Source organism: Scardinius erythrophthalmus (assembly GCF_964197995.2).
Source record: "Scardinius erythrophthalmus genome assembly, chromosome: 14".
Classification (NCBI taxonomy): domain Eukaryota; kingdom Metazoa; phylum Chordata; class Actinopteri; order Cypriniformes; family Leuciscidae; genus Scardinius; species Scardinius erythrophthalmus.
In genome coordinates this window covers 1147442-1161839 of record NC_138234.1, presented here as the reverse complement: position 1 = coordinate 1161839, position 14398 = coordinate 1147442, and the positions used below count along the sequence as shown (strand labels likewise).

Below are 14398 nucleotides of genomic sequence, written 5' to 3'. Positions count from 1 at the left end.
GGGAACGTTCCATTAAACTTTACTTTTTAATGTTCTCTAGACGTTATGAAGTTACATTTAAAAAATGTTAGACGAACATCCAACCTTAACGCTCCACAAAAACAATGTATAAATAATGTTTTTGTTCTAACGTTTTGAGAACGTCATTAAAGACCAGATAACTTTGAACGAACGTTCTATTAACGTTACAGGAAGAATGTTTGTTCATAACTTTGATAGAACGTTCCTGTTAGCATTCTGTCTCTCTCTCTCTCTCTCTCTCACACACACACACACACACACACACACACACACACACACACACACACACACACACACAGCTGGAGGCATGTCGTCAGGTCTGTCGTTACCAGAGGAGAACCGGGTTCTTCAGGCAGAACTGAGTCGTGTGGAGGATCTTCTGGCTCACAGTCGAGCAGAACGAGATGAACTGGCCATCAAATACAGCGCCATCAGCGAGAGAGTGAGAAACACACACACACACACACACACACACACACACACACTCACTCACAGTCTAACGCCATCGAAGAGCCGGGTTCAGTTCTAGATCTTATAGTCGAGATCTTTAGTCTCTAAACTTTAGAGAACCTGAAACGGTTCATGGCCAGTGCTGTATTTACCATGTTTTTACACTCTTTGTCCAGTGAGAACACACACACACACACACACACTCTGTCTTTTGTCTGCGTCTCAGCGAGGTTCACCCGTCTCCGCGGTAACAGGGAGTGGAATGGCATGTTGCCATGGCGACTGTAAACAGGCTCTTTGATTCTGGGGCCCATCAGGACGTTTGTGATTTATTCCGGACGTTTGAACGTGAGCCGTGTTTACCTGGTAAACCAGGGAGGTTAGGTTGCCAGGGAGTTTTATGGTTGCTAGGGCGATCTAGGTAGTTTCGACTGTTGCACAATCCGCAACTATCAAATCGCGAAGATATATAGATAAATAAATGTCCTGTGTAGAGGTCGACCGATAGTGGATTTTACCGATAACGATAGCTAGGTATGGCCATACTTGCCGATAACCGATTAATCAACCGATAGTTTTTAAAATTGATACTGGATAAAAACAAATTGCACCTTGATCCTTCATGTTAGTTTGATAGTGCATTAATTATCATAGTAAACATGTACTAATAAACATAAACATAATAAACATGTACTAATACATTTTTAAATTAAGGTTTTTATTTGTTAACCATAATGGTTAACAAATAAAAACCTTAATTTAAAAATGTATTAGTACATGTTTATTAACAAACAAACAATGAACAATCCTTATACAGCAGTTATTAACCTTATTTAATGTTACATATGGAATTTTATTGTAAGTGTTATCATTTCATATAAATCCAAACAGTCATGCTTAAAGATGGCCAACTTTAAATATCTACAACGCCAGAGCATTACAATGATATAAATATTATATTACATGTATAGTCTCACATTTTTGCTGATTATTTAATCAAAATAACAAAATATGTATTAAAGTGATGATGAAAAAACAACCGAAATCGAATGCTTTTCTGATTTGTTTAGTTGTCGGCTGTATGAACATATCAGTTTGCTATCTTACGTTTCTAGCTTTAAATATGCAACTTCTCTGCATATTTAACGCATAAAAGTGACCAGCTGGATATAAACTAATGCAAATAGATGGTAACAATTGTGACATTAAACATTCGGGTCGGACTTACTTTATTTTTGTCAGTGTTTTAACCGCTTGAGGTACTACTAATGTTAGCGTCCTCTCAGCCTCGAAGGCAAACAAACATACTGTTGTGCTGTTCTTTCTCTACTAATGCAGCATTAAGTCAACAAATTAATCACTTTATAATGATATGACAAAATGTTCTGTATACATACATTTTAGCTGTCGGTGTTTAAACGCGCGTCTGATGTCAGAGCTCTCCACGCAGCGTGTGCTCTCAGTGCAGCACGCAGAATCACGTGTGGAAATAAACAACACGAGGCATCAGTGATAGTTTTTATTACACCTCTAGAGGCCGCTCTTGTACTGCATGATGCCAGCAGACCCTTCTCCGCTCTCTCTTACTGTTTAATGAATGACAGCGCGCGCTTCTCAGCCGTTCCAGCAACGGACGCAACCAGGAAAAACTATCGGTATATATTTTTGCCAATAACGATAGTTCCACCAATCAACTATCGGTGCCGATGAATCGGTCGACCTCTAGTCCTGTGTGTTTCAGAGTTAGCAGCACTTCGCTCTTTCACATGCGAGCACAGAATCCGATCGGAAGAACGAAAGGTTGCGCTTTACTAGTGTAAAAGCGTTGTGTGTTTCAGAGCGGAGCGCGGCGCTGTGTCCGTTTCCACGCTAGTGGCTCGTCATTCGCTTATAACGTGGAATTGTTTTATGTTAGTGTATTTCACAACTCTGAGTTTGAGTCGCTTATAACATGAATTTGAAAACGCAACACACGGCGATAATCTTCCACGAACTCGAGCAGCGCTCATAAACCGAAAGAGAAGGTTTTCTGCCGAAAAAAGCTTGATTGTTTAACGTTTGAAAATGAAGAAACTAAGCCGTAATTACAGTACAGTACAATACAGTTGTACTATATAAAATGTAATAAATAAAATTACTACATTCTTTTTCTTAAATACTAAATCTTTTGTAATTTTAGTTCTTATTTTAATACTTTTATTTAATAATAATAATTAGTATTATAGTGCAACAAAATGTTAATAATTATTATTTTATTTTATAGTCCTGTTGATATATAATCAAATTTTGGTTCTAACAAATAATTAATACTTTCCCTCCAAATCGTGCAGCACTAGTGGCTCGGGTGTTGTAGATGGTTGCTAGGGTGTCCTGTGTGGTTACTAAGGTGTTATGGGTGGTTGCCTGGGGTTTTATGGGTGGTTGCTAGGGTGTCCTGTGTGTTTGCTAAGGTGTTATGGGTGGTTGCTAGGGTCTCCTGTGCGGTTGCTAGGGTCTCCTGTGTGGTTGGTAGGCTCTTCTGTGTGGTTGGTAGGCTCTTCTGTGTGGTTGGTAGGCTCTAATGTGTGGTTGCTTGGGTCTCCTGTGTGGTTGCTAGGGTCTTCTGTGTGGTTGGTAGGCTCTTCTGTGCGGTTGCTAGGCTCTGCTGTGCGGTTGGTAGGCCCTTCTGTGCGGTTGGTAGGCCCTTCTGTGCGGTTGCTAGGGTCTTCTGTGTGGATGCTAGGGTCTTCTGTGTGGTTGGTAGGCTCTTCTGTGTGGGTGGTAGGGTCTTCTGTGCGGTTGCTAGGGTCTTCTGTGTGGTTGGTAGGCTCTTCTGTGCGGTTGCTAGGCTCTTCTGTGTGGTTGGTAGGCTCTAATGTGTGGTTGCTTGGGTCTCCTGTGTGGTTGCTAGGGTCTTCTGTGTGGTTGGTAGGCTCTTCTGTGCGGTTGCTAGGCTCTGCGGTTGGTAGGCCCTTCTGTGCGGTTGGTAGGCCCTTCTGTGCGGTTGCTAGGGTCTTCTGTGTGGTTTCTAGGGTCTTCTGTGCGGTTGCTAGGGTCTTCTGTGTGGTTGCTAGGGTCTTCTGTGTGGTTGGTAGGCTCTTCTGTGTGGGTGGTAGGGTCTTCTGTGCGGTTGCTAGGGTCTTCTGTGTGGTTGCTAGGGTCTTCTGTGCGGTTGCTAGGCTCTTCTGTGCGGTTGCTAGGGTCTCCTGTGCGGTTGCTAGGGTCTCCAGTGCGGTTGCTAGGGTCTTCTGTGTGGTTGTTAGGCTCTTCTGTGTAGTTGGTAGGCGTCTCTGTGTGGTTGCTAGGGTCTCCTGTGCAGTTGGTAGGCTCTTCTGTGCGGTTGCTAGGCTCTTCTGTGCGGCTGCTAGGGTCTCCTGTTCGGTTGCTAGGGTCTCCTGTGTGGTTGGTAGGCTCTTCTGTGCGGTTGCTAGGGTATCCTGTGCGGTTGCTAGGCTCTTCTGTGCGGTTGCTAGGGTCTTCTGTGTGGTTGGTAGGCTCTTCTGTGCGGTTGCTAGGGTCTTCTGTGTGGTTGGTAGGCTCTTCTGTGCGGTTGCTAGGCTCTTCTGTGCGGTTGCTAGGGTCTCCTGTGCAGTTGCTAGGGTCTCCTGTGAGGTTGCTAAGGCTCTCTCCTCCTGATTGTGTGCAGCTGGAGCAGGCGCTGAGGATGGAGTCGGAGGATCCGGGTTCTCCTGAGTCGCTCAGTCTAGCGCAGCAGAACGTGGATCTGCGCAGACGGCTGGACGAGGAGCAGGCGGCGTATAAACGCAAACTCACGGCGTACCAGGAGGGGCAGCAGAGACAAGCGCAGCTTGTGCAGAAACTACAGGCCAAGGTACAATACAACACGCGATCATTAAAACACACACTCCGCCGGTTTCCTCTCTGAAAACACTCCTCTTACGCCGTGTGTTTGCAGGTTCTGCAGTATAAGAAGAAGTGTGGAGATCTGGAACAGATGCTGCTGGAGAAGTCTGCTGTCAGTACATCCCATAATACCTCTCTGTACATCATATAAATACACCCCATAATACCTCACTGTACATCCATTAAATACATCCCATAATACCTCACTGTACATCCAATAAATACATCCCATAATACCTCACTGTACATCCATTAAATACATCCCATAATACCTCACTGTACATCCATTAAATACATCCCATGATACCTCACTGTACATCCATTAAATACATTGAATAAATACATCCCATAATACCTCACTGTACATCGTATAAATACATCCCATAATACCTCACTGTAAATCCATTAAATACATTGAATAAATACATCCCATAATACCTCACTGTACATTGTATAAATACATCCCATAATACCTCACTGTACATCCATTAAATACATTGAATAAATACATCCCATAATACCTCACTGTACATCGTATAAACACATCCCATAATACCTCACTGTACATCGTATAAATACATCCCATAATACCTCACTGTACATCCATTAAATACATTGAATAAATACATCTCATAATACCTCACTGTACATCATATAAATACATCCCATAATACCTCACTGTACATCGTATAAATAAATCCCATAATACCTCACTGTACATCCATTAAATACATTGAATAAATACATCCCATAATACCTCACTGTACATTGTATAAATACATCCCATAATACCTCACTGTACATCCATTAAATACATCCCATAATACCTCACTGTACATCCATTAAATACATTGAATAAATACATCCCATAATACCTCACTGTACATTGTATAAATACATCCCATAATACCTCACTGTACATCCATTAAATACATTGAATAAATACATCCCATAATACCTCACTGTACATCCATTAAATACATTGAATAAATACATCCCATAATACCTCACTGTACATCGTATAAATACATCCCATAATACCTCACTGTACATCCATTAAATACATTGAATAAATACATCTCATAATACCTCACTGTACATCAAATAAATACATCCCATAATACCTCACTGTACATCCATTAAATACATCCCATAATACCTCACTGTACATCCATTAAATACATTGAATAAATACATCCTATAATACCTCACTGTACATCCAATAAATACATCCCATAATACCTCACTGTACATCCATTAAATACACTGAATAAATACATCCCATAATACCTCACTGTACATCCATTAAATACATTGAATAAATACATCCCATAATACCTCACTGTACATCCATTAAATACACTGAATAAATACATCCCATAATACCTCACTGTACATCCATTAAATACATTGAATAAATACATCCCATAATACCTCACTGTACATCGTATAAATACATCCCATAATACCTCACTGTACATCCATTAAATACATTGAATAAAAACATCCCATAATACCTCACTGTACATCAAATAAATACATCCCATAATACCTCACTGTACATCCATTAAATACATTGAATAAATACATCTCATAATACCTCACTGTACATCAAATAAATACATCCCATAATACCTCACAGTACATCCATTAAATACATCCCATAATACCTCACTGTACATCCATTAAATACATTGAATAAATACATCTCATAATACCTCACTGTACATCAAATAAATACATCCCATAATACCTCACAGTACATCCATTAAATACATCCCATAATACCTCACAGTACATCCATTAAATACATCCCATAATACCTCACTGTACATCCATTAAATACATTGAATAAATACATCCTATAATACCTCACTGTACATCCATTAAATACATTGAATAAATACATCCCATAATACCTCACTGTACATCCATTAAATACATTGAATAAATACATCCCATAATACCTCACTGTACATCGTATAAATACATCCCATAATACCTCACTGTACATCCATTAAATACATTGAATAAAAACATCCCATAATACCTCCCTGTACATCCAATAAATACATCCCATAATACCTCACTGTACATCCATTAAATACATCCCATAATACCTCACTGTACATCCAATAAATACATCCCATAATACCTCACTGTACATCCATTAAATACATCCCATAATACCTCACTGTACATTCATTAAATACATTGAATAAATACATCCCATAATACCTCACTGTACATCCATTAAATACATTGAATAAATACATCCCATAATACCTCACTGTACATCGTATAAATACATCCCATAATACCTCACTGTACATCCATTAAATACATTGAATAAATACATCTCATAATACCTCACAGTACATCCATTAAATACATCCCATAATACCTCACTGTAGATCCATTAAATACATTGAATAAAAACATCCCATAATACCTCACTGTACATCAAATAAATACATCCCATAATACCTCACTGTACATCAAATAAATACATCCCATAATACCTCACTGTACATCCATTAAATACATTGAATAAATACATCTCATAATACCTCACTGTACATCAAATAAATACATCCCATAATACCTCACAGTACATCCATTAAATACATCCCATAATACCTCACAGTACATCCATTAAATACATCCCATAATACCTCACTGTACATCAAATAAATACATCCCATAATACCTCACTGTACATCCATTAAATACATTGAATAAATACATCTCATAATACCTCACTGTACATCAAATAAATACATCCCATAATACCTCACAGTACATCCATTAAATACATCCCATAATACCTCACAGTACATCCATTAAATACATCCCATAATACCTCACTGTACATCCATTAAATACATTGAATAAATACATCCCATAATACCTCACTGTACATCGTATAAATACATCCCATAATACCTCACTGTACATCCATTAAATACATTGAATAAATACATCCCATAATACCTCACTGTACATCCATTAAATACATTGAATAAATACATCCCATAATACCTCACTGTACATCGTATAAATACATCCCATAATACCTCACTGTACATCCATTAAATACATTGAATAAAAACATCCCATAATACCTCCCTGTACATCCAATAAATACATCCCATAATACCTCACTGTACATCCATTAAATACATTGAATAAATACATCCCATAATACCTCACTGTACCTCAGACACACGGGCTGAATACCGCTGTGCTAGTGTAAAAGCGCTGTGTGTTTCAGAGTGAAGCGCGGCACTGAGTGCGTCTTGTAGGGACACGTTTACAGCATTTCACCAGATTTGGGATGCAGCCGAATAGACACTTTAAGGTCTCCTTGCGGTTTTCTGCCCAAATTAGAATTTTATTATATTTATTATAGCCTAGAAATCTAGACGCACCCTAGCGGCAGCAAAATGTATTTCGCAGCCAGGTGGGTCTAGCAACTCTCAATAAACCTTCTCGCTGCAAAAACCCAGATTGGGTCAGGCCAATCACGTTGTGTATAGAGTAGGCGGGGGCGGGCTTAACATACACGACAGAGTTGCGACGGTTACCTGGCTGCTGCTACTTGAAAACAAAGAATGGCGGCTGCTGATGGAGAACAACGGTCTTTCGAATCGGCTTTGGCCGCGACTCTGGAGGACTTGGAGTTAAGTTTTTCTTTGAGAAAAGAGCAAAGAACGGCACTTAAGTCATTCTTAAAAAAAGGAAGATGTCTTCGTCGTTTTGCCGGCCAGATATGGCAAAAGTTGAATCTATCAACTAGCTCCGCTGTTGGGAAAACGCTCTGGTTGGTTGAAGCGCTGTCCTATTGCGTGCAGAGGGAATTTGAAAGACAGCCGTTTATCCCGCCCCTCGGATTGAGCTGTGACTATGGAGAGTTTCCAGACCTAACATCTTGATGTAGGTCTGGCTTGCCAGGCTATATTTATTATATAATAAATAAATATATGTAATTTTTTTTTAATTCACAGTACAAAAAATCTGGAATTTTTTCATCGCATTGTACACTGCCGTTCAAACGTTAGGGATCGCAATTCTTTTTACATTTTTAAAAGAAGTCTCTTCTGCTCACCAAGGCTGTATTCAATTGATTAAAAATACATAAAAGACAGTAATATTGTGAAATATTATTCCAGTGTAAATCAGCTGTTTTCTATGTGAATATACAGTAAAGTGTAATTTATTCCTGTGATCAAAGCTGAATTTTCAGCATCATTAAGCCCCGTTCACAACGCCAGCGACTTTGTCGCTGTATGTCGCTGGTCTCTGTACTGTGAAGTCGCAGTGCTGTCGCTCTAATGTTATTGGTAGACTGCACGTCTGGCCATATCTATACAAAACACCATCACAAGTGATATATACAACTATATAATTTTAATTTGACTAGGAGTTAGGCTCAAAAGAAACAGTATGCTGTTGGGAGAGTGTTTTTATATTACCACAGAAGTGTTCAGTGGGTTAAATCATTTAGCCTACTGGATTAACGATCGATCAATCAACAGATTAACTCATACTGTCATAAATGACTAAAACGTCATTCGAATTTGACAAATAATCAATTTTCTTGTCCCTAATAGTCAACATAATGCAGGGGAAACTGTAAAATGAACTGCAGCAGTGCTAAACTTAAACTTGCATCATAAAATTACAACACTCAAACTAAATGTGTGAATTAAACTCACTGAGACTGTCGACAATTTCTTTTCCATGCATCATTTTATTATATCCATGTTTGTGGTTAGTTACAGTCAAATCATATAAAGCAGTGAAATCGCCCTCGAGCTCTTCTGTCTCCTGCACTCGAGACGGTGACGTGAGCTGAGCTCCACTGAAAGTCTTCTTTCCTATTGGTTGTCGCTCGCGAAAATCGCTTCTCATTTGCATAAAGTTGAAATTTCTGAACTTTTGTCGCGCGTCTCGTGTCGCTTGACACGCCCACATTCTGTCGCCAACGGTTACTGTCGCTCGTGTCGCCGGAAGTCGCCAGCACTCCATTGAAATGAATGGGATCATGTCGCTTTGTCGCTGCGTGTTGCTGGCAGTGTGAACGGTGCTTTACTCCAGTCTTCAGTGTCACATGATCCTTCAGAAATCACTCTAATATGATGATTTGATGCTCAAGAAACATTTCTGATTATTATCAGTGTTGAAAACAGGATTCAGGATTCTTTGATGAATAGAAAGTAAAAAACATTTTGTAAAAAAAAAAAAACAATTTAGGAAAGAAATTAATGTTTATTTATCACAGATTAAATTTAATTAAATTGATTAAATTAATCAAAAATTACATTAAAGACATTTATAATGTTACAAAAGATTCTATTTCAAATCGATGCTGTTCTTCTGATCTTTCTGTTCATCAAAGAATCCTGATTTTGTTTTTTGATTGATCATGTGACATCAGACTGGAGTAATGATGCTGAAAATTCAGCTTTGATCACAGGAATAAATTACATTTTATACAAAAAAATATTTACATAGAAAACAGCTGATTTACATTCTAATAATATTTCACAATATTACTATTTTTTGTTATTGTATTTTTAATCAAATAAATGCAGCCTTGGTGAGCAGAAGAGACTTCTTTTAAAAACATTAAAAATCTTACGACCCTAGACGGATGTTGTTAACAGTTGCAGCGTTCTATAGACGCGCCACTCAAGTTAAAAGAAGCATTTCTTTCTGTAACTGACCTGTTTTAACAGTATAAACGTTAAGTGTGAGGCGACCCCTGGTTGTGACCGTTGTTGTGTCTGCAGGGCCGGTGTGACGGCAGTAACGGTCATGATGACGAGGAGCCCAGCAGTGAGATGGAAAGCGCCCTCATCCGGCTGGAGGAGGAACAGCAGAGGTCTCGCACTCACTGAACACTCTCATCTGTCATGATACACACACACACACACACACACACACACATACATACATGTGCTTAACATGTTTGCATGTGTGTGTGCTTAACCTGTTTGCATGTGCTGAATGTGTTTGCATGTGCGTGTGCTTAACGTGTTTGCGTGTGCTTAACATGTGTGCGTGTGCTTAACGTGTGTGCGTGTGCTGAACGTGTGTGCGTGTGCTGAACGTGTTCGCGTGTGCTTAACGTGTTTGTGTGTGCTGAATGTGTTTGCGTGTGCTGAACGTGTTTGCGTGTGCTTAACGTGTTTGTGTGTGCTGAACGTGTTTGCGTGTGCTTAACGTGTTTGTGTGTGCTTAACGTGTGCGTGTGCTTAACGTGTGCGTGTGCTTAACATGTGTGCATTTGCTTCACGTGTTTGCGTGTGCTTAACATGTTTGCGTGTGCTGAACGTGTTTGCGTGTGCTGAACGTGTTTGCATGTGCGTGTGCTTAACGTGTTTGCGTGTGCTTAACATGTGTGCTTAACATGTGTGCGTGTGCTTAACGTGTGTCCGTGTGCTTAACGTGTGTGCGTGTGCTGAACGTGTTCGCGTGTGCTTAACGTGTTTGTGTGTGCTGAACGTGTTTGCGTGTGCTTAACGTGTTTGCGTGTGCTTAACGTGTGTGCGTGTGCTTAACGTGTTTGCGTGTGCTTAACGTGTTTGCGTGTGCTTAACGTGTTTGCGTGTGCTTAACGTGTTTGCGTGTGCTTAACGTGTTTGCGTGTGCTGAACGTGTTTGCGTGTGCTTAACGCGTTTGCGTGTGCTGAACGTGTTTGCGTGTGCTTAATGTATTTGCGTGTGCTGAACGTGTTTGTGTATGCTTAACGTGTGTGTTTGTGTGTGCTTGTGCTTAACGTGTGTTTGCGTGTGGTTAACGTGTGTGTGTGTGCGCGTGTGTTTAACATGTTTGCGTGTGTGCAGGAGCAGCGGTCTATCTGCGGTCAACGCTATGCTGCGAGAGCAGCTGGAACAGGCCGGACTGGCCAACGAGGCGCTCAGCCAGGACATCCGCAGACTCACTGCTGATTGGACCAGAGCGAGGGAGGAGCTGGAGCAGAGGGAGTGTGATTGGAGGAGAGAGGAGGAGGTGGGTGTAGCTTTAAGCATCACTGTAATGCACGGGAAGCTGCAGGGTTCACGCATGTGTTTGTTTAGTCTTTCCACAGCTACTTCAGCAGCGAGCACAGCCGTCTGCTGGCGCTCTGGAGGCAGGTGGTGGGTCTGCGCAGGCACATCTGCGAGATGAAGAGCGCCACCGAGAGGTCAGAGCCGGCACTCAACACCGACTTAACACCGACTCAACACACACCGGAGCGCACTCAACACTGACTCAAAACCGACTCAACACTCAGTCAACACCGACTTAACACCGACTCAACACCCACTCAACACTCACTCAACACCGACTCAACACTGACTCAACACTCACTCAACACCGACTCAACACCGACTCAACACTCACTCAACACTCACTCAACACTCACTCAACACCGACTCAACACTCACTCAACACCGACTCAACACTCACTCAACACCCACTCAACACCGACTCAACACCGACTCAACACTCACTCAACACCGACTCAACACTCACTCAACACCGACTCAACACCGACTCAACACTCACTCAACACTCACTCAACACCGACTCAACACTCACTCAACACCGACTCAACACTGACTCAACACTCACTCAACACCGACTCAACACTCACTCAACAGCGACTCAACACTCACTCAACACCGACTCAACACCGACTCAACACTCACTCAACACCGACTCAACACTCACTCAACACCGACTCAACACTGACTCAACACTGACTCAACACTCACTCAACACCGACTCAACACTCACTCAACACCGACTCAACACTCACTCAACACCGACTCAACACTCACTCAACACCGACTCAACACCGACTCAACACTCACTCAACACCGACTCAACACTCACTCAACACCGACTCAACACTGACTCAACACTGACTCAACACTCACTCAACACCGACTCAACACTCACTCAACACCGACTCAACACTCACTCAACACCGACTCAACACTCACTCAACACTCACTCAACACCGACTCAACACTCACTCAACACCGACTCAACACCCACTCAACACCGACTCAACACCCACTCAACACCGACTCAACACCGACTCAACACTCACTCAACACTCACTCAACACCGACTCAACACTCACTCAACACCGACTCAACACTGACTCAACACTGACTCAACACTCACTCAACACCGACTCAACACTCACTCAACACCGACTCAACACTCACTCAACACTCACTCAACACCGACTCAACACCGACTCAACACTCACTCAACACCGACTTAACACTCACTCAACACCGACTCAACACTGACTCAACACTGACTCAACACTCACTCAACACCGACTCAACACTCACTCAACACCGACTCAACACTCACTCAACAGCGACTCAACACTCACTCAACACCGACTCAACACTCACTCAACACCGACTCAACACTCACTCAACACCGACTCAACACTCACTCAACACCGACTCAACACTCACTCAACACCGACTCAACACTCACTCAACACTCACTCAACACCGACTCAACACTCACTCAACACCGACTCAACACTCACTCAACACTCACTCAACACCGACTCAACACTCACTCAACACTGACTCAACACCCACTCAACACCGACTCAACACCGACTCAACACCCACTCAACACTCACTCAACACCGACTCAACACCGACTCAACACTCACTCAACACCGACTCAACACTCACTCAACACCGACTCAACACTCACTCAACACTCACTCAACACCGACTCAACACTCACTCAACACCGACTCAACACTCACTCAACACCGACTCAACACCGACTCAACACTCACTCAACACCGACTCAACACCCACTCAACACCGACTCAACACCCACTCAACACCGACTCAACACCGACTCAACACCGACTCAACACTCACTCAACACCGACTCAACACCGACTCAACACTCACTCAACATCGACTCAACACTCACTCAACACCGACTCAACACTCACTCAACACTCACTCAACACCGACTCAACACTCACTCAACACTCATTCAACACCGACTCAACACTCACTCAACACCGACTCAACACTCAATCAACACCGACTCAACACTCACTCAACACTCACTCAACACCGACTCAACACTCAATCAACACCGACTCAACACTCACTCAACACCGACTCAACACTCACTCAACACTCACTCAACACCGACTCAACACCGACTCAACACTCACTCAACACCGACTCAACACTTACTCAACACCGACTCAACACTCACTCAACACTCACTCAACACCGACTCAACACTCACTCAACACCGACTCAACACCGACTCAACACTCACTCAACACCGACTCAACACCGACTCAACACTCACTCAACACTCACTCAACACCGACTCAACACTCACTCAACACTCACTCAACACCGACTCAACACTCACTCAACACTCACTCAACACTCACTCAACACCGACTCAACACTCACTCAACACCGACTCAACACTCACTCAACACCGACTCAACACTCACTCAACACTCACTCAACACCGACTCAACACTCACTCAACACTCACTCAACACCGACTCAACACTCACTCAACACTCACTCAACACTCACTCAACACCGACTCAACACTCACTCAACACCGACTCAACACCGACTCAACACTCACTCAACACCGACTCAACACCGACTCAACACTCACTCAACACTCACTCAACACTCACTCAACACCGACTCAACACTCACTCAACACTCACTCAACACCGACTCAACACTCACTCAACACTCACTCAACACTCACTCAACACCGACTCAACACTCACTCAACACCGACTCAACACTCACTCAACACCGACTCAACACTCACTCAACACTCACTCAACACCGACTCAACACTCACTCAACACTCACTCAACACCGACTCAACACTCACTCAACACTCACTCAACACTCACTCAACACCGACTCAACACTCACTCAACACTCACTCAACACAGACTCAACACTCACTCAACACCGACTCAACACTCACTCAACACCAACTCAACACCAACTCAACACCGACTCAACACTCACTCAACAC

The 14398-nt window shown here is 42.2% G+C and overlaps 1 protein-coding gene across 3 annotated transcripts in view; it reads left to right on the top strand.

The window, feature by feature from the left end:
- Positions 1-14398, top strand: part of crocc (ciliary rootlet coiled-coil, rootletin) — a 51378-nt gene that overhangs the window by 1868 nt on the left and 35112 nt on the right. For all 3 annotated transcript variants that reach the window (XM_081384639.1, XM_081384637.1, XM_081384638.1), the window contains 6 exons: positions 321-463; positions 4097-4282; positions 4367-4426; positions 10110-10201; positions 11167-11332; positions 11401-11507. In XM_081384639.1, the coding sequence (XP_081240765.1) occupies positions 329-463; positions 4097-4282; positions 4367-4426; positions 10110-10201; positions 11167-11332; positions 11401-11507 (746 nt within the window). In that variant the 5' untranslated portion in view covers positions 321-328. The remainder of the gene's footprint in view (positions 1-320; positions 464-4096; positions 4283-4366; positions 4427-10109; positions 10202-11166; positions 11333-11400; positions 11508-14398) is intronic.